The 27,348-nt window shown below is 36.9% G+C and overlaps 1 protein-coding gene across 2 annotated transcripts in view; it reads right to left on the bottom strand.

The window, feature by feature from the left end:
• NKAIN2 (sodium/potassium transporting ATPase interacting 2) overlaps positions 1-27,348 on the bottom strand; it is a 1,168,326-nt gene that overhangs the window by 516,929 nt on the left and 624,049 nt on the right. For both annotated transcript variants that reach the window (XR_009738411.1, XM_061427380.1), the window contains exon 3: positions 17,398-17,478. Coding sequence is in view for 1 of the 2 variants with exons in the window: in XM_061427380.1 (XP_061283364.1) it covers positions 17,398-17,478 (81 nt within the window). In the remaining variant the exon portion in view is untranslated. The remainder of the gene's footprint in view (positions 1-17,397; positions 17,479-27,348) is intronic.

A 27,348-nucleotide genomic window follows, 5' to 3' on the forward strand; every position in this document is an offset into this window, starting at 1 on the left:
GGTGGTGGTGGTGGTGTAGTCACTAAGTCATGTCTGACTCTTGCAACCCTATGGACTGTAGCCCACCAGGCTCCTCTGTCCATGAGATTTCTCAAACAATAATACTGGAGTGGGTTGCCATTTCCTTATCTGGGGGATCTTCTAGGCCCAGGGATCAAATCTGTGTCTCCTGCATTGGCAGGCAGGTTCTTTACCACTGAGCCACAGAGAAACCCTGAACACAGAGTAGGAAGGTCCTCAAAGAGGAGACCAAGCTATATATCTGCTGCATCACTGAGCCACTGGGACACAGGAGGCTGTAGCAGCTGCACCTGGATTCTGTTCATCCTTATATTAATGTCCCAACAATGCAGCAGATTTCCCAGGGTTTCTTTCTTACAATTTTGTTAGAAAAGTAGTAATTGTAAGTAGTAAAAATATATTTTAAAAAGTTTCAAAAGATACATAAATTGAAGATCAAAAATTTCTCTTCTCTCCAGTAAACTCATCTTCCACTCTTCCTCTTGGTAAGCTTAGTGGAAACTGGGGCATTTTTCTCCTCAAATTTTTTTTTTTTTCTTTAAAACTTAAGAAGTCGGGTTAACAGAAAAATTACTGTAATAGGGGACAATTGGATTTTACAAGATAATGGGGCAACAACAATATTTCACAAAGATAAGCCAGGTTCCTTTCATAATGAGTTTCCTGATGTGCAAATGATATTGTAGCTCTAACACTGGATTTCCTGATGACTTTTTCAAAAAGACATCTGATATGCTTTCTTCTCTTAGAAGTCTTTTCTCATGATAGAAATCATAATCAAGTACAGTACTGATTCTACAATCAGAGCTAAGCTTCTATACTCCTAGATTTCTCCCAAGGCTACAAGTAATATCCTTCCTTTTCCCTACATTGAACTGCTGTGGCATAATCTTTACTGCGTATAAAACCCGTACAAGTTAGAATTCAATCATAAAACAAGAAAGCACTTTAAGATTTTTGGAAACTGAATTTATGAAGCAGGGACTTGGTCACATACATGATGACAGAAAGGAAGTTGAATGGCGAATACTGAAGAAAAGCAAAACTAGCAGCAGCAGCAAACTACCCCCAATCTTAGGGTGGAGATGGAGAAGCCAGGCAGTACTGATGGGGTCCTGACTGGGGGCCCTTGTTAGAACCTAGATCTGCAGCAAATACGATCAGTAGGACATGGAGGAGATGTGGTCATGGCTGGGATCTCTGGCACTCAGGAAGAGGAAAAGAAATACCTGGATTCTTATTTCTTTTTGCCTATTTTCCAGCAATCTTAAGAGTGCTGTTTAATTACTAAGTCACATCCGACTCTTTTGCAACCCCATGGACTGCAGCCCACCTGGCTCCTCTGTCCTTGAGATTTTCCAGACAAGAATACTGGAGTTGGTTTCCCTTTCCTTCTCCAGGGGACCTTCCTGACCAGGGTTTGAACCCACATCTCCTGCATTGCCAGGCAGATTCTTTACCACTGAGCCAACAGGGAAGCCTTCATCTTAAGAGTACTATTGGCTTAACTTAGAGAGAAGACAGATAACATGGAGCCTGGAAGGGTCAGCTCTCTTGATGTTCAGAGAAGAGCACTAATATGCCAAGGTCCTATTCCTAGATCCCAGAGATACAATGACAGGAGACCTGGCAGGGAAGACCAGCGTGAGTCCAGCCAATGCCCAGTGACCAGAGAAGGGCACAGGGCCATTGACATAAAATTCTATGATGCTGGAAAGAGAGAACACGGAGTAAAACAGGGAGAAAAAAGGAAGGGGAGGGGAAGAAGATCTGAATGTCAAAGGTGAAGAGATCTATACCTCCTGAGTTCAGCCTCCACTAGCCAAAAAAAGGATGTTTGATAAATGCTATATTGTTTGGCCTATTGGAGCATCAGGAATTTCTACCAGGTGCAACTTCCGCAGTGGCTCAGATGGTTAAGAATCTGCCTGCAATGCTGGAGACCTGGGTTCAATCCCTGGATTGAGAAGATACCCTGGAGAAGGAAATGGCAAGCCACTCCAGGATCCTTGCCTTGAGAATTCCATGGACAGAGGAGCCTGGTGGGTTACAGTCCATGGGGTCACAAAGAGTCGGAAACAACTGAGCAACTAACAGTTTCACAACTGAGATACTGCTTTCCCTGTAGAATCTGCGTGTCTACTCCAGCATCATGCTGGGAGCTAGATCAGAGGCTTCAGCTTTCCCATTACACCCCAGAATTGACCTTGATGGGGGTGAGGATGTAACCCTCCTAGATCGGGTAAAGCATTTCTGCTCTGCAGCTTGTGAGAAGTCAGAGTTGACTCATCTGTAGCCCCGTTCACTCAGGGTTTCACATTTTCCAGGAAAGGACATTCCAAGCCCTTTTAGTCCTATGAGGCAGCCTTACCTCCCCACCCCTGGTTGGACAAGCATGACGGCCTTGTTTTTAACTGAACGGAACTCCAATCCCCTGGGCTGCGCAGCTGCCTGACTACTTCCATCTCCACCATTGAGGAAGATGTCTGTGCTGGTGCAAGCAGCTTCAGTTATGAACTAAAAAATGATCCTGATGTGCCTAGACAGTGTGGCTGGGTGCCTTTAGAGAGTATAACTTACAGTGATTGGTGGTGTCCAAAAGAATTAAAAATTTCATTTGCCTCTGGGATTCAGATCATTCAGATCCCTGAGTAGCTGACAAGTGTGGCAGGGTTTAGCTAAGCCTAGGTCTTCTCTCTTGAGATTCCAAATGGCATCAAGACTCCAGATACATAAAAGAAAAGAGACTGGAGTCTTGTGGAAAGAGATATGAGTCTTTCCCTGAACTTCAGTGAGGTCCTGAAATCATTTCTATCTTGTACACGCTTGTCATTATACTCATCATATATCATTACAATTACATTTTAATTACTCATCTTCTCAGCTAGACTTTAGAAAATATGAGCTGATGACCTGAGTCTCACTTGCCCACTGCCCTTACCTTTGGGTCTAGGGCACATAATTGATGCTCACAATATTTGTTGAAAAACAGGAAGGATTCTCAAGAAGGAAGAAAGGAAGGATTTTAATGATTGAATATTGATAAATGGCAAGATCTGAAGATTTTCAAAATATTGTTTCAAAGTATCTAATTTCAAAGACTGAACTGACATTGAATGAAATCTGTTTTCAGTAATACTATATTTCTTCCATCTGTAAGACTTGACATTAAATTTCTTGCTAAAGCACCATTTTGCTGGCTACATAGATCAGGAAAGCTCATTTGTAATCCAAAATCCATATTAAATGAATGACATATTATAATGCTGTTTAGCAACCATCCATCAACAGCGCTGACAACACCCAAGTTCCTTCACAGAGAACAATTTGTCGATCAAGAAGTTAATTTGTAGGGAAGCATGGTCAACTTTAACCAATAGATCCATTTTAAGGGCAACATGTCTTCTTTTACAAATTAGAACACCTCTAGATAAAAACAAACATCATTAATAGCATAGATTTTTATGTCATTTTGCCATGAAAGACTAAAAATCAAAGTAAGATAAATTATACTTAACAATATTAGAAAAATAACTTAAAATAAAAAAAGCATGGTTCTAAGAAGCATCTCATTAATTGCCTGGTATTACCTTGGAAAGGTTGGAGTTGGTTTTGAGGAAGGGTTTTAAATGTGGTGTAAATTTAAACAAAGGCACTGATCTAAGAACATTTATACCTGTCATGTTCTCTGATTTAATAAAGAGAGAAAACTTAAATTTGAAAATATGGAGCAAATTAAATATGTTTTGAGGAAATATGTAGTGCATACATTCAGGACTAATTCTTGTGAGAAGATATTTAATATTTAAATGTACTAAATTAGCATTTCCCCCCTCCTTTTTTAAATATAAAAATATTTTGAATTATTCAAACCAGAAGATAAACAATAGTTCAAAAACAACTTATGTTCTTTACTGTAAAAGTTGTTGACTCAAGTGTGTTTACAATAATCTCACCGAGAAACCATTTTCCAAATCGCATTTAATCACACTTGGATAAACAGAAACCATTTTGTATGGCTTTGCATGTGTGCATGTGGCTAAATGGAAGTGGATATGGCATATGATTTGTCATTTAGCAGGGCCAATTTTAGTCAGAGTTGTGAATTTGCAACTTTTTTCTTTTAAAGTAGCATTATGTCTCTAACTAGGGGTCCCTGAAATCTCAGTTCCTCTACAGGTTCCTCCCTACATAAACACTTCAAATCACAAAAATGTTTGTTTGTTCCTATGCCCTTCTCTGCTACCTACAATCAGAATCTTCTCTTACACTCTACATTCATACTGCAGTATAAGCTATGCACAGACAGCCTCAGATACGTCATTCAGGGGTCTATATCTGAACTGAAAGCAAAGGCTTAACCTAGAGATTAACCTCTAGATAAAATGTAAGTCAGTCACAGGTTAGAGTTTTTGAGTCATCAGGTTCTTGATAAAGGTCTACCAGTCATATTCTGTGAAAAGAGGTGTTTACTCTGACCAGAAATTTCTCTGCTTCTTCACTTAGAAAATGTCTTTTTCTTAGAGAAGATGATGGTTATCAACCACATCTTCTCATGAACTGATACAAGCTAAAAGAATATATCATTACTCTGTATGAATGAGGAGTAACTTTTCCAATTTTCATCTTTTCTTCCTCAGTATTTTTTCTGGCTTGATTCTTCCTCTGCTATGTAGTAGAGTCTGTGCTGATACTTTTTGGTTAGTTACCGTTACCTAAATGAAATGAAATCTTTAGATATGAGCAAAAGTAGATCTCAAAGTAGATCTCTACATAGTTTAGTTTATTAAAATGCTACTGCTTCACTAGTTCATGTTAATGAACTATTCATTTAATTAATCCCTATAATTAATTCATTTGTTAACCTGTTTATGTAACAAATATATAAGGAGTTACCTACAGGCACTATTCTCAGTGCTTAGAACATTCGGGTGTCACAGGAGTCAACAAATAAATGTAAGAAATAATGCCAGGGTATGATAGTGCTGGGCTTCCCAAGTGGCTCAGTGATAAAGAATCTGCCTGCAATGCAGGAGCCACAGGAGATGCGAGTTTAATCCCTGGGTCAGGAAGATCCCCGGAGGAGGGCACAGCAACCCACTTCAGTATTCTTGCCTGGAGAATCTCATGGACAGAGGAAACTGGTGGGCTACCGTCCATAGGGTCACAAAGAGTTGGACACGACCAAAGCAACTTAGCATGCATGCATGCATGGCAAGTGCTATGACTCGAAGACAGGGAACTGTGTGAGAAATGGAGGAGTCATTTTAGGCAAAATAGTTTAAGATCTTTTGGAAGAAGTGGCCTTTAACTGGAGGCCTGTGAAGAGAAGGAGCTGTGGGCCATGAGAAAGTCTGAGGAACAAGGCTCTGGGCAGAGGAAATACAATGGAATAAGGAACTGAGACAAAAATATTCCTGGAGGGTTGAGGAACAGGAGAAGGGAGCAGGCTGGAGAAGAGGCTGTAGGGTACACAGAAGCAGGAAGGACCCAGCAGAAGTCTTTTCAGAGGATGCCTTGCACGTCATTGTGTTAAATGCTTTCCTACAGAATATCTGTATTATTATAGCTTTAGAATTATTATTTCTCTGATTTTGAGAAGACGGTAAAATAAGCTACATATAAGTAATTCATAACATTAAAATATTCTCTTAGTGTTGGATATTTAGGTTGTTATCAGATATTTTCCCTATATATATATATATATATATATATATATACACATATTCTCTATATATATTTTCCCTGTATATGTATTTCCATATATATGTGTGTGTACATATATATATATAATGCATCTTTGCACATAACATTTTGTCCCAATTTCTAATTTGTATCTATGTCAGGACACTTTAAATTTGTTGTTTAATTACTAGTAACTTGTTTAAAAACAAACATGACTTAAAATATCAGATGCAAAGAATGAACACAGAAAATTGATGCTAAAAAAGCGTATTCAGTAAGTAGTCAGTTCTCTGAGTCTCATTTGCTTAATTGGTGCAAAAGAGCACAGTGTTAAATCAGTAACCGTTACAGGCAGATGGGTGTTGGCTTACAGCACTGCTGTTAAACCTTAACTAGCAGGCATCTATGAGTTCTGTAGGTCATCAGTAACCCTTTTCACCCATGCTGATGGCTCAGCATATCTGTTTCACTATTATTAGAAAATCAATGGTAAGTCCATTTTCCTGGGTCACTCCATTCATATACATTTTCCCCTTTTTTCTAAAAACTTGACTCCTTACCCCTTTACTAATCAAATTGATGATTCATGCCTCTTATTTTACTGAAGCATACTGAAGCAATTAAAAGAGAATTTATTGTCTCACCCCAAATCTACCCGATTGCCTACATGTATACCTGTCAGCTAACATTTTCGCCTTGCTGTGGATGCATTGTCCCTGTTCTGTGTAAGGTCAAACCCTTCACTTCAGCACTGGATCGCGTCTTCTCTCAGCTGCTGAAGAACTTAGGATAGTTCTTACACCAATGACTTTCTCCCTATCAGTAGACTGTTTCCATTGGCATACAAATATGCTTCAACATCTGTACTCACCAAAACATATAGACACAAACAAACCCCTAGCCTACCCTGCTTCTTTGGCTGTAGCTCTATTTCTCTGCTTCTCATAGCAACAGTCCTTGAAGTAGTTGCTTTACTGTCTTTGATTCCTCCCTTCACATCCTTTAATAAAGCTTTCTTTACTATTTGTCCACCAAAATCACTGTATGCAAAGTCAAGAGTAGCTTCCATTTTTCCATATTTCTTATTCAGTTTTCAATCCTCATTCTTATCACAATTTGTCTTCCCTCCATCTTGTTTTTTTTTTAACCTAACCTCTAGGACACAAAAGTCTCCTGACTTCTTACTTCACAGTCCATTTCCCCTTGGTCTCTTTTTCTGGATCCTTCTCTGCTGGAGCTATGAAGTTTAAAGCCCTGAAGTACACTCTTTAAGTGTTTAGCTCTCTTCTTTTCTCTATGTCTTTTTTAAGAGATTTCATTCTTTCATGTGCCTTAAACATTCATTTATATACTGATGACTCAAATTTATGTCTATGATTCAGTACGTCTTTTGAGTACAAGACTCACATCTGACTGTTTACTTAGGACATCTAATGGCAAGTTCTGATATAATGTGGACAGAATAGAGTAACTGGTTCTGCAAATATTCTTCCTCCTTTCCTATCTGTCCTCTGTCTGCTCCCAGTTCAATAAATGGAAATACCAAAATTTCCAAATGGCTCAGACTACAAGCCTGAAAGCCAATCCTGACCATTCTCTTCCTACACCCCACAAAGAAGCTTTAGCAAATCCTGTTATCTTAACCTCATATCATATCAAGAACAGAACTAGATCTCATCTTAAATGGCATCCACACACACATGTCCATTACCACCACTGCTATCTCGCCGATCCAATCCAGAAGCATCTACAACTTACGTGTGAAAGGATCCAAACTGATTTCCATTTTGCCACTCTTGTCCCCCTGCAGACTACTTTTGCAACAGCCATGGTGATATTTCATACATAGAAATTAGATCATATAATTCTTAGCTTATTCGAAGTCTCCTTGTGCTTAAAATAATGTCCCAACCTCATACATTTACAGAAAGTGGAGAAAAATGAGTTATTTTATATTTATACTGTTTCAAGTTCAAATAGAAAAATCAACCCGTGACCCTCAAATATTTTAATAAACATCTATAATTTAATTTTAAGGGGAGTATATTAATAAGATACAGAAATTAAAATAAAGGCTGGATAAAAATAGAATAATGGTAAAGAATAATATTTGCCAGTGATTTAGATGTGTGTAATTTTGAAACACAAATTGAGGTTTTACTCTGAAAATACAGAAAAAAATAATGCAAAGTCACAACATATGAGGATTTGTTTTTATTCACATGAGCATATTTTTAAAATATTTTCTAAAACATGTAAGTGTTTTCCTCATTTCAGCTTGAAGTAAACTTGAGTTTCCTCTCTTTTAAGCAGTTTAGCAATTAAGAAAAACAAAAAATCATTAAAAATCCTGAGGACAGCAATTCTAGTGAGTCTGAAAGACTGGTTTTTGTCTTTCTTGGAAGGGCAACTCTCTAGTGAGTGGACAGCTGCAGGAAAAATAAACACAGATTCAACAGACCCTGGAGATTTGAGAGGTGAGAGATGTCACAGACTGCCTGCCTGCATATGCTACTCCAAGTCTTGTCTTTTCATGTTGTTTTGCTTCCAACACATTCTAGGAGAGCATAGCTTGAAATTTATTCTGAAACATGGTCAAATAAAAATTCAGATTACAAAATACTCTGTGAAGATATGAAATACTGAAGCTAAATTTCTTTCATTAATAATACTTTATATAATCATTTACATTACTTTGTCAGCACCAACAAATTTCAATATCTCCTTTGTTAAAAATGCAGTTATCTTCTTCCCCTCCTTTTTCAATCTTCATATGTCTTCAGATTTAGTAATTCCATAGTTATCAGGGAAAATACTAGAGTCTGTGCTTCATTTTTATTTTCACTTGACTAACTGATAATGTTTTCCAATCATGACACTTTTGCCCCTGTAGACAGATTTGATCTTACGCAATACTCAAAAGGATGGGATCGCTTAGAAAATAAAATGCTTACAACCAGGAAAGAGATCTAAACTCAGAAAGTTTTATAACTCTGATATATCACATTTATGACATGTTTACTTTTTTTCCTTTCTCACTTTTCTAAAAGAAACCTATAATACTGTTACAACTTGCATTCTTAGTAAATGATGGAATTAGTCATAGACCGAGGGCCCATCTTTCCAAGGTTAGAAGACTGCAGTGAAATGCTCTCATCATTATTTCATAAGCCATTAATTCCTTATGGTTTTTACAGTATTCATTCCCATTCATTAGATAATATTCTGCTATCTTTGCTTTCAAAACTGCGCTTCTGGCTTTACATTTTCTGAAGAATAACTTAGGAGGAAAAAAAGACCCAGCGGTCCTAATTATTTGGCTATTTGGTAATAATAAACTCAGCTTTTTTTCTATTGAGAAGAAGGAAACAGGAAGCAAGAGGACAAGAAGAATTGGACTCATTACGCCTCACACTATGACGCCACAGTTAACATACAATACAAATGCTTTAAAAAGTGAGTAGAAGGGGGTCTGGATATACAAAATGCTTAATGGATTAATTTCAGTGCTCATAAAATCCAGTGCAAAAGTTTGAGTCCATCCAAGCTGCAGGCTGCCTGATGAATCTGTTGTACTGAGCCCACCCCCAGGAGGGCCGCAGCCCCTTGGAGTGCCTGGCTAGCTGCAGCTCTCTTCAAGAGCAATTGCAGAGTGTGCCAAATTGTGAGATATTGGTTCCCCTCTTGGGACTAAATGAGAGCACCAAACTCATTCTCACTTGTGATTCATCAAATAAAAGATTTGAGGACCTGTCACTAGAGGTTTTTCTGGCAGAGTGGAAAAGGGACAGAGTGTCTCTACAGTATCAGCAAGTTTTTTGCACTATGAAATACATGACATTTTTTGAAATACCTCTTAATTTCAATTTTATATATTACACTACCTATGAGTGTGAAAACCCTAGAGTCCTCCAATTACCATTAGATGCATTCTCTAGCAGGTTACGCGTGCTAATGAAGGGAAAAAATCTAATTATAATTCTATAAATGGCTGTTTATTAGTGAGTCATCCTCCTCTTTTTACCCTTCTAAGCTGTTTTTCTGGATGCATCAGGCTGTATACACATTTTGCTTTTTTAAGTGTGGAAAACAAATCTATAAAGAGGCAGAGGGGGGAGTGACACTTTGAGTGCTATGTTGGAATGAAAAGCAACTCCAATGTTTCAAATTTTTTTCATGCAGTTCTCAAACAGTACAAAGATTTATTAGTCTTCCTTTCTTCATACTATTTTTTACATTTAATAACAGTGTTTACCAAACATTGCTTGCTGGTTACCTGTAGTGAACTGAACTACTAGCCAAAACTTCAAATGCCTTTTCCATGTAAATTGTAACTACAGGACAGAACAGAGGAGATTTGTTACCATATGAAAGGCATGGAAAATAGTCACTTATTGCTCTTTCTGGCCAAATAACCTTGGATGCTAGAAGCAGAAAAAATTGATTTATTTCACTATTTAATATCCTTTGAGTTGTGTTTTTATATAATTTCCCACAGTTCATCAAAGCATCCATGGTCCCTGAGTGAATTCACAGACAAAGAGATTGACATTCTGCCCTCCAAAGCTAATTTGGCAACCGTCAATCCCAATTTAGTTGCCAAATGTGTTCCAAGGGTTATGTTAGGATGATGGTTTACAGTGAATCAGGGGACTTTGATAAGGTTATCACAGACTGAGAACACATGAGGGGCTGGTGTACACCATGCTGAACTGCACATAATTCTCAAATCAATTCAGGATCTAAGAGCGCACTTAATATGAGGTCATTCTAATCTAGACAAGTTATTCCAGGGTTTAAAAAAATACAGTTTTTTTTTTTAACTTTAAATATTTCTAAATGTAAAGCCTTAGAACTCTTAATAGAAGCATGTTCTTTTATTTTTTACATGGCTCTGTGAATAATCTATAAAAAGCAGAGTTGCTTTAATTTGGCATAGAATAAAAGTTGATGTTCTAGAATGATCTCTGATTAGGCTTTGAGACAAACAGAATGGCACTTGCTTAGACCACGTTTGTATCTGCTTTCTTTTATTTCCAGCAGGATACTATCTTGAAATATTAATGTCTGTGCTTTTATTTTTCATACCTAACATTTGGAAACTTCACCTAGTGAATCAGGGATATCCTTCTTGCTTCGAAGAGAAATGACGTCAATGTAAGGAAGTACAAATGAGAACAGTTAACTTCCTGGAGCCATCAAAACCATATAGCCATCCAGTTCTTGCAGAGAAATAGAAAGCAACTCAGATATTAGAAAAAATGGTAGAATTGTGAAATGGTTTACATTGTTTTAACCATAAGAGTAAAGAAGGTAGAAATCTAAGTGGGAATTCTCAGATATTTTTGTAGCTCTCAGTGAGAGCCTCATGGAGCATATAAGATTTTCAATACCCTGTGAATAAGGCTCCTCATCTTCTAGAAATTCAATTATAATTTTAAAATAAATATGCAAATAAAGTAGTATTAGATATAGGGCCTTTCATGGTCTAGTCATCTCACCCATGGACAAAGATACGGGGAGGTTCTGGAAAGAATTTTGCCATACAAATGAATATATATGGTTTGGGTATTAAAAATGAAGTTAAGTATAAATTCTCACCAGAGCTCTTGGTAATCCAGTTTTTTGCTTCACTTGATACCTTGGGTAGAGTCCGTGTTAAGTAATAAATCTTCATATGCACACACATGACAATCTACACTGGGATCCCTGCTTAAAAGGAAGTCAGAAACTAGGGAACTTCTCTGTGCTCTGCTTAAAGGTAATCTAATCCGTAAATGCAAAGCATGTTCCATGAACAAATAAGAACATCATCGCATAGGAATTTGTTATTGAATGTTTGCTACTAATGGATTATCTTAGTTCTTATTGCCTGAAAAGAAGAAAATTGTTTTTTCAGAAAAGAAGAAAATTGATCATGTGCTTGAGGTCCTCTCCTTTAAAGCTTTGCTGATTTATTCACAGTCCAGAAACAGCCTTCTATAGGTTTGAAGCCTGAACTCAGCACTTCTCCCCCAACCAGAATTAGCAAATGCTCCCAGAGAATATAGCATCTTCTAAAGGTCAATTCATCTTTTTGGGGTCAGTTACCAATACAAAGTATCATTCCATCAGAACCCCTCTACTGTTTTTGATTTGTTATTGTCCAAAGTTTACAATATACACACACACACGCATAAAAAGACTATATGAAGAATAAAAACATGCACTTCTTGCTTCATCTCATGGTCAATCTAGAAAGATTGCTATAGCCCTCCCAACACAAAACAATTCATTTCCTCTTTTATTCATATTTTGGAAAACAATTTGCTTTGCTTTTCTTCTCTGAGTAAGAAGTGAATTAAGGAAATCGGATTCTTTGGGGATGATGATAAATCCTTTGGGACATGTTGAATTTAAGGTGACAATGGAATTGACATGACACAAGCAGAAAGTTGGAGATGCGGGACCTTAACTTAGCAACAAGGTCAGGACTGAAGATATAGATCTGTTAGACATATGTGTAGAGATGATACTTTAAATTATGACAGTAAATTGCATTTTCAAGTGAAAGAAAGTAAACAGAAAAGTAGAAAGACCCAAAGACCTTACTCCTTACTTTAGGGCCTTAAAAGGAAGTGGAACGGATAAGCAAACAAAAGAGAATTGTAGAACTAGGAAAATAAGCAGTTTAATTCAATGAATTACAATAGGGAACAGGAGAACAGAGGCAGCTAGTTCATTTCTATTTGGGGGAAAATTATACTATATGCAATTCTTGATAACATGTAGGACATTTATCCTACATCCGAAAGCAAAATCTATTTTGATGATTTGGGAAATAATTTTTTATATTTCATTTTCATTTAAGATTTCTTAGACTGTATGCATTTTAAGAAAAGCAAGATAAAAATATGAATCCAATTAACTGTTGTCTTGATATTTATTAAACTTAGTCTTAATTATCAGACATGTTTTATTAGTAATTGAACAGGTATTTTTACTTCTTGAATATCATTAATTCAAATTAAAAAATAATTATGAGACTCTCCATACCACCTTTTCCCATATTAAATCATAAAAGCAAATCTTGATACAAGCATTGATTTCATTCAGCAGAAAATATCCAAATATCAGATACCTCTTTAAATGAATAATTCATTTTTTAATAAAAGGAATAAACCTGGGATTGATGCAATAGCACTTCATTTCACACAGCACTTGGAACTGGTTTTTAGGATTTGTTCCCTATTGCCTACAGTATATGACAGGTTTTATTCTCTTTCCATAGCTTTTGTTTGCAGGAGTGCAATTTTATTCTTCAAAGCTTAAATAGGCCATATTTTTACATAGCTTTTTTATATACCAACTTTTTAAATGAAAATTTATACCTAGATAGCAAAAGCAACTATCAAAATTACTAAAACATTACAGCTTTCTAGACACTGCTAATTAAAAGCATTCATTAAGTATAATTTATTGCTTTGGTCATGTCTAACAAGATAAGTTTCTGGTAATATAATGAAACATGAGATATATACCTGCCTCCATATTATCAAAGGGCTAAATACAAACAAATTGGACTGTTCTAAGTGTAAAATAATCCTTTGGTTACATTTCATGATCTGTAAGTAAATTATTTTATTTCTAAAGATAAAGGGTTTATCTTTCACTGATGGTGCCCATAAACGACCAGAGTAGAAACTGAGATCTCAAGATAGTCACATAAATAAAAGTGTTAAGATATAATTTCATCCTAAGAGTAATTTATAATTGTGACACATCCGATAGAATACAGTTTTCTTTGCAGACATCAGAAGAGCACTAATCTTGTTTTCCTGAGTATAACTATTTGAAAATCATTTCATAAATTTCATTTTCCCAGGTGATGAAGCTAGTAAGTGAATTACATATTATGTGTTTTCCTTCTAACAAGGCACTTTGAAGTTAGCTATAGAATAGCAGATCTCTTCTCTTTTCAAAATAACTCAATTTGGTTAACAACTGGAATTAGTTCTATTTCTATTTCACATGTGAGCAAGAAAATCAGAACTGACCAAAATAATACCGTGAAACAATCAGACTAAGTTACCTGAGGAATTCACCAACTATTAGTCTAACAGTTCAGGTCACATTTAATGCTCAAAGGCAGTTGCCTACAAAGTTAGCAAACATTTTGGGTTAAAAATTAATGCCATCTCTGTATCATTAATAGAGCATCTATTAAAATATCATCCTAGGAAGTAACTAACTGTATGGTGTTTCAGAATATTTGGTGGTGGTTTACTCTCTAAGTTGTGTCTGACTCTTTGTGACCCCATGGACTGTAGCCTGCCAGGCTCATCTGTCCATGGGACTTTCCCAGGCAAGAGTAATGGAGGGGGTTGCCATTTCCTTTTCCAAGGGATCTTCTAGACCCAGGGATCAGACCTAGGTCTCCTGCATTGCAGGCAAATGCTTTATCATCTGAGCCACCAGGGAAGCCCTCAGAATATTTAGTCACAACACTAATACCTAAACCATTAATATAAATAATGTGGAAATAGTTATTATACAATGTAAATGTTTGGAAATGGTTTTTATGTAAGCCATATGTTTATTTGTTCCTACAATATTAAGTGCTGATTTAGATGACATTCACAATGTTTTATTAATATCATTGAGATAAAATTTTTAAAAAGAAATTTCTCTGATTAGTTTTATTTTTGCTTAAATCTCATGGGGATAATAATGAAAATATATTAATTGATATTGTAATAATGATGTTGGATTTACACAGAATTTTTGATGGGAAAATATTGTCTATACAATTATGGATAGAAATAAAACTGAAGATCAACCCAGTCAGCCGTGTGTATCATATTATTATAATTAAGCCATTTCATTCCTGAAGGTATTCATTAATGACACTAAAAACTGTTTCTCTCATAAGTACATGGCAGATAGTTTAGCAGAAAAAGTAGAAAAGACACTGGAATAAGAAAACACAAAATTCTAAACTCTAATGGGTAACTCGAGTTTGCCTTAATATTGTACTACTTGGCATTATTTCTTGCCAATATTCATTATGGAGAAATAACTCCTTTACAAAGTGCTTTATGGAAATAAACACACTCTCGCACATACATAAAGACTACAGAATGTCCTCCCTGATTTTATTTCTCATATTTGTCCTTCAGCCTCAAACAAACTGACCCATTCATATGGTCAAACAATTTTTGGGAGGAGGTGAGGGAATAAAGTGGTTTATATTCTGTAACCTAAGTATTACCAGCAGTTTCAGGAGCCCCATTTTTGAGCTTTCATATATCTGTACATTTTTCAATCACCATTGCTTCCTTCTGGCACTCTATTACTTGAAGAATGTGAGGCAGTTGCAGAAGCTAAAGAATTAAATGGCATAAATACACCTTTCTCAAACCCTTTGAGCAGGAAAAGGGAGGAAAAACTCAGTACAGATAACAATATAACTGTGCCCTTTATAGTTTTCCTTTAGATTATTTCTTAAAAGGAAATTATTAAATTTTCATGTGCTCTGCAGAGTCTAGCCTTGGTTTATAAGATGAAAAGAAAAAGAAATATTATTAACTGCTTCACTGCCAAGGGACAGCCGATACCTGCCTGTGTGCATTAGCAGAATTCTTAGTAGCTTGCGTTTCAACTCTTTCGAACGCTAACGTTTTAGGATTTGGTCTCACTGCAATTCCAATGCCCATGTCCAAGGTCATGAGATCACAAGCTTTATCCAGTGCCTACAGTCATCATGTGGCTGCTGCTGCTGCTAAGTCGCTTCAGTCATGTCCAACTCTGTGTGACCCCATAGGTGGCAGCCCACCAGGCTCCCCCGTCCCTGGGATTCTCCAGGCAAGAACACTGGAGCGGGTTGCCATTTCCCTCTCCAATGCATGAAAGTGAAAAGTCAAAGTGAAGCCGCTCAGTCATGTCTGACTCTTAGCGACCCCATGGACTGCAGCCCACCAGGCTCCTCCATCCATGGGATTTTCCAGGCAAGAGTACTGGAGTGGGGTGCCATTGCCTTCTCCAGTCATCATGTGGAGTGGGAAGCAAAATTACAGAACATTTGTGTAACCGGCCTGGTTCAAACCTCTCCTTTTTTTAATATTAAACAAACTCTTTAATCTGTGAGATCATCTTGCTTAGCCAATATGCCTGAATACCTGTCTTCCAATGATTAAGGTGATTATTTTATTGAAAATGTCATTGAACGTCATTTTAGTGAGGAATCTCTTTGAAGAAATTACATTTTACAGCAGTGTGTATAAATTGGGCAAGGAATTCAAGTCCTGTGAAGCATGCATGCTTTTCTGGCCTGAAAGAAATGTGAGCTTTAAGCAGAAAATTAAGTGTCCTTCTGAGAGTCACCTGAACAATTCCTTTCATTGGTCACGACATGTTCAGGAAGGGACCACCTGCTGCCAGGAGTGTGGAGTATGACGCCTGGTGAGAATCACAGAAATGCCACCCACCAGGGCAGATACAGCAGAGGGTCCCAGTGAGAACTTGTCCTAAACCCGATCCTAAAACTACAGGTTCCAGAAGCCTGGGGTATATCTCATATGATAGCATCACCCTCTTATCTTTCATCATTTGCTTTAGTAAAAAAAAAAAAAAAAAAAGTCAAGATTATTTATACTCAGAATCATAGTTAAATAATAAACAGACTTGAAAATGCTCAAAGAGCTTTGTGAAGTGCCTGTATGCTAGATTAGAAATGTGAATTACCACGACCCCATCCCCCACGCATCAAGCTATCTAGCCCTGCGAACAGAGTTCCTGGCCACTTTCAGCTCTTTTAGCGTTTTAAAGCAGGTTATCATCTCTGGGTTTTAAAAGTGTCAACATCTCGGCATCATCTTTCTGCTCTAAGGAATAGAGAGCTAAAAGAACATTTTTATAATCTCTTTTAAAATTACTATGAAAATGTACAAGTTTACAACTCTCTCAAGTGTCTCAAGTAGGATTTGCTACTGTTTTGAATGGATTGTCTTATTTGACTTATTTGCTGTTAACTACATTCAATAGAAGAAGGATGATGGTTGTAGAGATGTACAAACTGCATTATTTCCATAGTAAAGGCATTTATGTTAGAAATATAATAGCAAGACACACATGCAAATACAGAAACATACACACATTCATAGAAGTACAGCACGAAATGAAACCTGGATGAAAATATAAGTATTTTAAGTCTTTCTGAGACTGTTTTAGAACAAAATATCTATTTCATTCATTTATGTGATAAATTATATCCCTCTGGTAACAGTCTTATTCAACTAAAACTCATTAATTATTTGAATTATTACATTGGTATTTGGGTCTAATTAGGCAAGTCTTCAGCAGAATAATAAGCAAACTAAGTGATTTCATAAAACCTTCAAGATCTTACCTTTGATAAAATTCCTACTCTGCTTCAGAACTCGCTCATGAGTCAATGTTTTAAAAGTACGCATTCTTCTCATTGTAGTAATCAATATTTTACTTTAGCTTTGCTTAAAATAATAAAGGGCATTTTTGTGACACACTGAAATATTTCTTTGATGGTAGAAATGCAGAGAGACAGATGAGGACAGCTTTCGATTTACCTTCATATGAGGTGCATCTACGTGACAAAAGCAGGGTGAGACTGCCTTACTTAGGAAGAGGCTTGTTAACACACAACTGATGACTCAGGCAAATCAGATGGCAAATTACCTTTGAGAGGTCCCCAGCCTCCAAATAGAAGCAGATAACAAACACATTCCATGTAACCCAGAGGACTAGCCAGACAGCATACTGTAGAAAAGCAAGAGAGAAATAACATAATTAATTTTGAATCAGCTGAGTAAGATTTAAATAGAACTTGAACTTTTGAACACCAAATCTTAAAGATTTGTGGGGAATATTAGATATCACTTCTTTCTAAGAAACAGGATGAGATGTACATTTATCTCTAGTTTGATTTTTTTTCCCCTCACTGTAGTGTTACAACTCAAACTAGCTTAGGGATAATGTCTTCATTTTTTTTAGACAAAATAGATAGCAGCCGACATTTCTGTTTTCAGGGGTTATGGTTATGGTTTCTAGACATCAAAAAAATATAATGCCTGAATAGATGTATCAACTACAACCCTTCAAAAAGAGAACTCTTATTTTCCTTTAGCAAGATCAACTCAATGCTTGATAACATGTAACCTTTCCCCAAGTTACCTAGGGTCATCTTCAAATCAGTTTTCATATCTCTGTCCCATCTAATCATCTTTCTCTCTTTGGTATCTTTTTTTCCATTTATCTTTTCATCTTAGTTTATCCTCTTGTGATCCCCCATTATAGTGACCATCTAGTTATTATCTCTAATTCTATTTTGTTGTCATATTCAGTGTGCTGTCTTTGTCAACAACAAAATTTTCTTACCAAGACATAGTCCTGAGCGTTCAGTTAGCTAAAATGTATTAAGCCCCTTGTTAGCAACGTGCTAGAAAGACACTGAGGATAAAAGACTAATGATACATTCTTCCTGAGTTCAAGGCAAGTAAAGGAGGTAGATCAGAAAACAGATGCTTCTTATACAAGAATCATAAAAAGATGTATAGTCTGAGCTTAAGGAAGAAAGATAGCAAAAGTGTATAAAGTATTCTGAGAAGAGGTAGTCCTACGAAGTTTAACAGAAGAGTTGAAACACCTTCGTTAGAGGTGAACCAAGCTAACCTATGGAATTTACCAAATAACTGAATCAGGGTTTGGAAGGACTATCATGGGAGGGTACTATAAACACAGAGAGCAGCAAGTGTGATTAAAACAACAAAAAAAGATGAAACAAGAGGCTTCTACATCATTTCTCTGCTAAATAAATACCAATGACTCCCATTATTTATATGGTAAGTTCCAAAATCTTTATTTTACTGTTCAAGGACCTCCATGAATATTGGAGCATGTTATCTTTCAGACACGTTTCAGTTCATCCTTCAAGCCATTATGACTTACAGATGTATTGGATTGCTTCTCTTCCATGTATGTGGAAAGTTATTTCTTACCTCTGTGCCATTTTGTATGTTATTCTTTATCCTTTAGTAATTTTTCTTTTTCTTAAGTACTCCTCTTACCACCTATCAATACTCTATTTTTCTTCAGAGGTCAATATAAATATCATCTCTCGAGTGATACCCAGATGGAAATGGTGTATCCCTGCTTTGTGATCCAGTAAGATCCAGCTACCCAAGACGGGCGGGTCATGGTAGAGAGGTCTGATAGAATGTGGTCCACTGGAGAAGGGAATGGCAAACCACTTCAGTATTCTTGCCTTGAGAACCCCATGAACAGTATGAAAAGGCAAAATGATAGGACACTGAAAGAGGAACTCCCCAGGTTAGTAGGTGCCCAATATGCTATTGGAGATCAGTGGAGAAGTAACTCCAGAAAGAATGAAGGGATGGAGCCAAAGCAAAAATAATACCCAGTTGTAAATGTGACTGATGATAGAAGCAAGGTCTGATGCTCTAAAAAGCAATATTGCACAGGATCCTGGAATGTTAGGTCCATGAATCAAGGCAAATTGGAAGTGGTCAAACAGGAGATGGCAAGAGTGATCGTCGACATGCTAGGAATCAGTGAACTAAAATGGACTGGAATGGGTGAATTTAACTCAGATGATCATTATATCTACTACTGTGGGCAAGAATCGCTTAGAAGAAATGGAGTAGCCATCATGGTCAACAAAAGAGTCCAGAATGCAGTACTTGGATGCAATCTCAAAAATGACAGAATGATCTCTGTTCATTTCCGAGGCAAATCATTCAATATCACAGTAGTCGAAGCCTATGCCCCAATGAGTAACGCTGCAGAAGCTGAAGTTGAACAGTTCTATGAAGACCTACGAGACCTTTTAGAACTAACACTTAAAAAAGATGTCCTTTTCATTATAGGGGACTGGAATGCAAAAGTAGGAAGTTAAGAAACAGCTGGGGTAACAGGCAAATTTGGCCATGGAATATGGAATAAAGCAGGGCAAAGACTAATAGAGTTTTGCCAAGAGAACACACTGGTCATAGCAAACACCCTCATCCAGCTACACAGAAGACTCTACACATGGACATCACCAGATGGTCAACACCGAAATCAGACTGATATATTCTTTGCAGCCAAAGATGGAGAAGCTCTATACAGTCAGCAAAAACAAGACCAGGAGCTGACTGTGGCTCAGATCATGAACTCCTCATTGCCAAATTCAGACTTAAATTGAAGAAAGTAGGGAAAATCACTAGACCATTCAGGTATGACCTAATTCAAATCCCTTATGATTATACAGTGAAAGTGAGAAACAGATTTAAGGGACTAAATCTGATAGATAGAGTGCCTGATGAATTATGGATGGAGGTTCATGACATTGTACAGGAGACAGGGATCAAGAGCATCCCCAAGAAAAAGAAATGCAAAAAAGCAATATGGCTGTCTGGGGAGGCCTTACAAATAGCTATGAAAAGAAGAGAAGTGAAAAGCAAAGGAGAAAAGGAAAGATATAAGCATCTGAATGCAGAGTTCCAAAGAATAGCAAGGAGAGATAAGAAAGCCTTCCTCAGCGATCAATGCAAAGAAATAGAGGAAAACAATAGAATGGGAAAGACTAGAGATCTCTTCAAGAAAATTAGAGATACCAAGGGAATATTTCATGCAAAGATGGGCTTGATAAAGGACAGAAATGGTATGGACCTAACAGAAACAGAAGATATTAAGAAGAGGTGGCAAGAATACACAGAAGAACTGTACAAAAAAGATCTTCATGACCCAGATAATCACGATGGTGTGATCACTCACCTAGAGCCAGACATCCTGGAATGTGAAGTCAAGTGGGCCTCAGAAAGCATCAATATGAACAATGCCAGTGGAGGTGATGGAATTCCAGTTGAGCTATTTCAAATCCTAAAAGATGATGCTATGAAAGTGCTGCACTCAATATGCCAGCAAATTTGGAAAACTCAGCAGTGGCTACAAGACTGGAAAAGGTCAGTTTTCATTCCAATCCCAAAGAAAGTCAATGCCAAAGAATGCTCAAACTACCGCACAATTACACTCATCTCACACACTAGTAATGTTCAAAATTCTCCAAGCCAGGCTTCAGCAATATGTGAACCATGAACTTCCAGATGTTCAAGCTGGTTTTAGAAAAGGCAGAGGAACCAGAGATCAAATTGCCAACATCTGCTGGATCATGGAAAAAGCAAGAGAGTTCCAGAAAAACATCTATTTCTGCTTTATTGACTATGCCAAAGCCTTTGACTGTGTGGATCACAATAAACTGTGGAAAATTCTTAGAGATGGGAATACCAGACCACCTGACCTGCCTCTTGAGAAACCTATATGCAGGTCAGGAAGCAATAGTTAGAACTGGACATGGAACAACAATCTGGTTCCAGATAGGAAAAGGAGTGTCAAGGCTGTATATTGTCACCCTGCTTATTTAACTCATATGCAGAGTACATCATGAGAAATACTGGGCTGGAAGAAGCACAAGCTGGAATCAAGATTGCTGGGAGAAATATGAAAAACCTCAGATATGCAGATGACACCACCCTTATTGCATAAAATGAAGAGGAACTAAAAAGCCTCTTGATGAAAGTGAAAGAAGAGAGTGAAAAATTTGGCTTAAAGCTCAACATTCAGAAAACTAAGATCACGGCATCTGGTCCCATCATTTCATGGGAAATAGATGCGGAAACAGTGGAAACAGTGTCAGACTTTATTTTTCTGGGCTCCAAAATCACTGCAGATGGTGACTGCAGCCATGAAATTAAAAGACACTTTTCCATGGAAGGAAAGTTATGACCAACCTAGAGAGCATATTCAAAAGGAGAGACATTACTTTGCCAACAAAGGTCCATCTAGTCAAGGCTATGGTTTTTCCAGTGGTCATGTATGGATGTGAGAGTTGGACTGTGAAGAAGGCTGAGTGCCAAAGAATTGATGCTTTTAAACTGTGGTGTTGGAGAAGAATCTTGAGAGTCCCTTGGACTGCAAGGAGATCCAACCAGACCATTCTAAAGGAAATCAGTCCTGGGTGTTCACTAGAAAGACTGATGCTAAAGCTGAAACTCCAGTACTTTGGCCACCCCGTGCAAAGAGTTGACTCATTGGAAAAGACCCTGATGCTGGGAGGGATTGGGGGCAGGAGGAGAAGGAGACGACAGGATGAAATGGCTGGATGGCATCACCGACTCAACGGACATGAGTTTGAGTGAACTCTGGGAGTTTGTGATGGACAGGGAGGCCTAGTGTGCTGCAATTCATGAGGCTGCAAAGAGTTGGACATGACTGAGCGACTAAATTGATCCGAACTGAATCGAAGATCCGGCTTACTCAAATTTTGTTCCAAATGTCTTATATCCAATTATTTGCATCGTTTTTGTCCTTTGCACAATGATAAGGTCCTTGACGGAAAAGACTATTTGTATCCATACATATACCCCTAAGTTTCTAAGTTAATACTTGGTACAAAATAGGTATTCAATAAACATTTTGTAATAAATCAATGAATGAGCAGCAATCTGGGGGGAAAAATCTTCATTTTCGGAAGAACTTCTTCTACTCATTCCAGATTTGATTTTCATGAGAAAACTGTGATCATTCATGTAGTGTGAGGATGGAGAGTCCTAAATGGTAAGATTGAGTGCTCAGTAGCTTCACTTGTTTCTAACCCTTTGTGACCCCATGGACTAAGACTGCCAGTTTCCTCAGTCCAAGGGATTTTCCAGAAAAGAATATTGGAATGGGTTGCCGAGCCTTTCTCCATGGGATCTTCCTGAACCACGGATCGAACTAGCATCTCCTATGTCTCCAGCACTGTAGGCGGATTCTTTACCCCTGAGCCACTGGGGATTCCCAAATGATAAGACTATGTAATCATAAATAGTCTTTCCAAGTGATTCATTCATCTAACTGCTGAAAATGTTCATTGCTCAGAATAAAGTAGGGGCAAAACTAAATGGCCAAATACAAAAGAAAGGGTTTGAGAAGTGAAAGCTTGGTACTGGAAATACAGTGAGAAAGGTAAGCAGGCTGGGGTGTTACATAATTGTAGTTCGTTATAAGCATTCCTAAGATTAGTGAATCACGTCTTAGAAACAGCTCCTTTAATTGACAGTTTAGAATTGTGGACAGTCAAGTGTTTTAATATTAACAATGAAAATATATTTAATAGATATATACATGTATATTCATAAAATAAATATCCCTGGTCAAAATGATTGGACTATATTCATCTTTTGCTCATACTTAATTATGAAAGTGTTTGTCAGTTGTGTCCAACTCTTTGTGACCCCATGGACTGTAGCTCATCAGGGTCCTCTGTTCATGGGATTCTCCAGGCAAGAATACAGGAGAGGGTTGCCATTCCCTTCTCTAAGAGATCTTCACGACCCAGGGACAGAACCCAGGTCTCCTGCATTACAGGCAGATTCTTTACTGTCTGAGCCACAAAAGAAGCCCTTATTTTAGCTTTATTTTTTCATCTTCAACAATAAGCATCATTTATTCTGCTTAGGCATTCTCATCACTTTCTCATCCATTGTTATGATACAAAAGAACAAAAGTAGCCCAGATAAAGCAGCTTATTTTCTAATTCTTGATCATATTATGACCAGGGATTGCCTGCTTTATGATATAAATCCTTTCTCCTAATTCATAAATCCTATTACATCTACATCATGCTATAGGAATGTTCAATTATAAGAAATAAAACATACTAAATACATTAAGTAAAGTATACTGCTATTACAATTAACTTGATAATCAGCCAGAATCTGATAAAAATCCAATTTTAATCATAGATTGCAGTGCAGATCAAAGAGAAAGGCAGGTTTCTACCTTCTTATTTTACCAATGCTGCTATTACATACTCATGCTTCCTTGTGATTTTATGTCTATGGACACATTTTAAAGACCACATAATTCTCAATTTATTTTATAAGATCATATTTCCCCTCAGTTATAGAATTTTCTTATTGTAGAAAATATTTACATTTTTGATCATATATAGCAAATTGAGAAAATTACCATGCTTAGATATAATCACTTGTATCATTTTAGTGTATGTTTCATATGTACTTTTTCTATTAGTGCATTTTTCAGTCATATATGTTACCACAGGAATCTTTCTCTATATTCTGTTACCTGAATTTTTTTGCACTTGATTAAAATATCTCATTGAATATTCTGTAACATATGTTGCAATGCAATTATGTACTATGTTATTCAACTAATTATCATTAAACTTTTTGTGCTTTTCTTATTTTATATTGATCAATTCCTATAAATTTGGATTTTGCATAAAAAATTTCAGTTCAGTTTGACATATTAAATCATACCTGAAAATATTTTGTTTAAATGGACTATTTCTAAGACAGACTATAAATGTTAGAATATCCAACAGGCATCATTTTAATGAACATATAAACACGGCTATTAAATTTTATGCAACTCAAAATAAAAACAGAATCCCCAAAGGCATTCTATTCTTGAAGCAAAAAGTGGAAAATGATTCCCTTAGATTGAAAAAAAAATGATACTCATCCACCATGAAGACACCTGTATATAACTAATTTCTTTCAACTCATGCAACATATTTCAGACAAGGATATTTATAGCCCTAAGGCTAGAAGAATTCTGTTGAAAGAGCTTTTGATGTGAAATAATAATAAATCAAGTTATATAGGAACATCCTAATTGACATATGCAAATAAGAGGTTTGAAAGGCTAATAAAACAAAAGAATTTGTGAGAAAATACCAATCTACACTTTTAAAAGCTGAAATTCATGCAGTTTAAGAATTAGATAGTAATTCTATTCATGCATATCTGTTCATATAGCAGAGTTTTAAGATGTGTAATACATAGATCTGAAAGTGATATGTGAGAGAAAAAAAAATCTTCAATCTATTAAAAGGCAACTGTGTTTTATTGTCACATATTCATCACACCTTGTGCCTAGAAGTGACATCACAAAAAAGCACTCATTTCTTTCCAGTCAGTAAACAATTTAAAACTCATCTTTTTCGATATTCTTGCTTTTTGAAATCATAGTTAAAGAACTGTAATAACACTAGTTTTTCCTGTGTTGAAATTTCCCACTAACACCAAAGAAAATGAAATTGCCTCAGTTTCTGGTTATCTAGAAACCTGAACATCACAGTTAAGATGATATTATAATGGATTTAAAAAAAAAAACTATTATAATGTGAATTCAAAAAAAATTATGTATCTAATACTGTTTTATGTTACTCTGATGTACCCAGCTTCACATGCACAAAAATGGCAGAATTTATTAACACTACTTGTTACTTTATATAGCTAAATAATAATAATAAAATAATAAATAGTCTTTGTGGATATAACTGTTAAATATTTTGAGATGGGGAGATTATCCTGGATTATATGGGTGCCCCCAAAGAAATCATCGGTTCAGTTCAGTTCAGTCACTCAGTCGTGTCCAACTCCCTGCAACCCCATGGACTGCAGCACGCCAGGCCTCCCTGTCCATCACCAACTCCTGGAGTTTACTCAAACTCATGTCCATTGAGTCAGTGATACCATCCAACCATCTCATCCTCTGTTGTCCCCTTCTCCTCTTGCCTTCAATCTTTACCAGCATCAGGGTCTTTTCACATGAGTCAGTTCTTAAAATCAGGTGGCCAAAGTATTGGAGTTTTAGCTTCAACATCAGTGAATGATTGAATGAATGAATATTGGAAAATTCGTAGAAAATTCAAAGAAATCATGGGCATCCTCTTAAGTGGAAGGCAGATGGTTATCTTACACACATAAATAGAGTGAAAGTGTTAGTTGCTCGGTCATGTCCAACTCTTTGGGACTCCATGGGCTTTAGCCTGCCAGGCTCCTCTGTCCATGGAATTCTCCTAGCAAAAATACTGGAGTGGGTAGCCATTCCTTTTTCCAGGGGATCTTCCCAACAGAGGGATCAAACCCAGATCTTCTGCACTTCAGGTAGATTCTTTACCAACTGAGCTCCTAGGAAAGCTCCATGATAAACAGAACAGACAGATTTAAAGATGACTTTCACGTGGCCACAAGCCAAGGAACTCTGTAGCTCCCAGACTCTGGAAGAGGCAGGGATTAGATCTCCCCTTAGAGCTTCTGTAGAAAGCATCAGCCTTGAGTTGGGCTCAGTGATACTGATTTCAGAATCTGGACTCCAGACCTGAGAGCGAATGAATTTCTGTTGTTTTAATTCACGAAGTCTGAGGGAATTTCTTACAGCAGCCCTAGGAAACTAATACACCAATCCAAATCTTCTCTTCTCCCTTCAACTGAGCTGTCAATGAAATGTAACCCTGAGGAGTATAATACCTAAGCACTTGTGAATAAACATAATTATCTTCAAAATTAAGATCCACTTTTTTTGGAGGGGTGGGGCAATTACGTTGCTGCTTCAGAATCATTCCTTTGCTGATCTCTTGAATGGCATGTATTATGCTTAGTCACTCAGTCATGTTTGACTCTTGCTTTACTTATTATATGCCTTATGTAATTACTGTGAAAGTCTTTGCTGGAAAAAAAATTCTTATTTTATGAGTCTCAACCTGTTCTTAGGGTATTCCCAACATTCTAACAATACAAGGCTATTGCATAAAGTTCTAGGATACAGAAATTGACACATTTAGAATGTTTATAGACTTGCTTAAAAATTGTCAAAATAGGTTAAATACCTAGAGAAAGATACGATTCAAGTAACTTCTTATTGCAACTAACTCTGGAAGCAAGGAAGGGGGAAAGAAGGTAATAGTCATTACCAATATAATGGATTGATCATATGTAGTTGGGAAAATTATATCATATCATCAAAATATTAAGAATTCTAATAAACAGCAGTCCTAAATTTATCAGCCATCATAATTACCTTGAAAATTTAGAAAGGTCTTAAATTATTAATTGTTTAAAATATGCCCATCCAAATATTCTTCAGTATCACTTTTTAGCAATTTAGAAATTTTTAGCATTTAACCCCTAGTGAATACTGCCATACTTGATCCCACAGATTGAGTGGAAACCATTACCTTAAGCTGTATGTATATATTTTTATGACTGTTATGGCTACTCTGAAGCCATATATGTTTCTAGTTGATTAATGTATCCTAGCATACCTAAAGGGCTTCCCTGGTACTCAGATGGTGAAGAACCCACCTGCAGTGAGGGAGACCTGGATTCGATCCCTGGGTTGGGAAGATCCCTTGGAGAGGGATGGCAACCCACTCCAATATTCTTGCGTGGAGAATCCCCATGGACAGAGGAGAGTGGCGGGCTACAGTTCATGGGGTCACAAAGGGTCAGACATGACTGAGCGACTAAGCAGCATCAGCAGCATACCTAAAAATGTTGAATCCCCTCTCCTTATTAACAAGCAATAAAATTTAAAAGATATATGATTAACCATATACTGAATTATAACCTTTCAACTGTGCTTTAAGAATTCATGGCACACATAGACAATGGCACTATTTGGAAAGCTCAATGATACAAACAAAGGAGATGGCATGCAACTGAAAGTGACTGACTCAGGGGTTCTGATCGCCCCAGGTTCCTGAAGAGCTCAACATGCCAACACATCTGCAAACTATTAGCTGTGACACTCTTGGGAAGTTCTGCTCTGAAAATTCATACA

Source organism: Bos javanicus, chromosome 9 (assembly GCF_032452875.1).
Source record: "Bos javanicus breed banteng chromosome 9, ARS-OSU_banteng_1.0, whole genome shotgun sequence".
Taxonomy (NCBI): domain Eukaryota; kingdom Metazoa; phylum Chordata; class Mammalia; order Artiodactyla; family Bovidae; genus Bos; species Bos javanicus.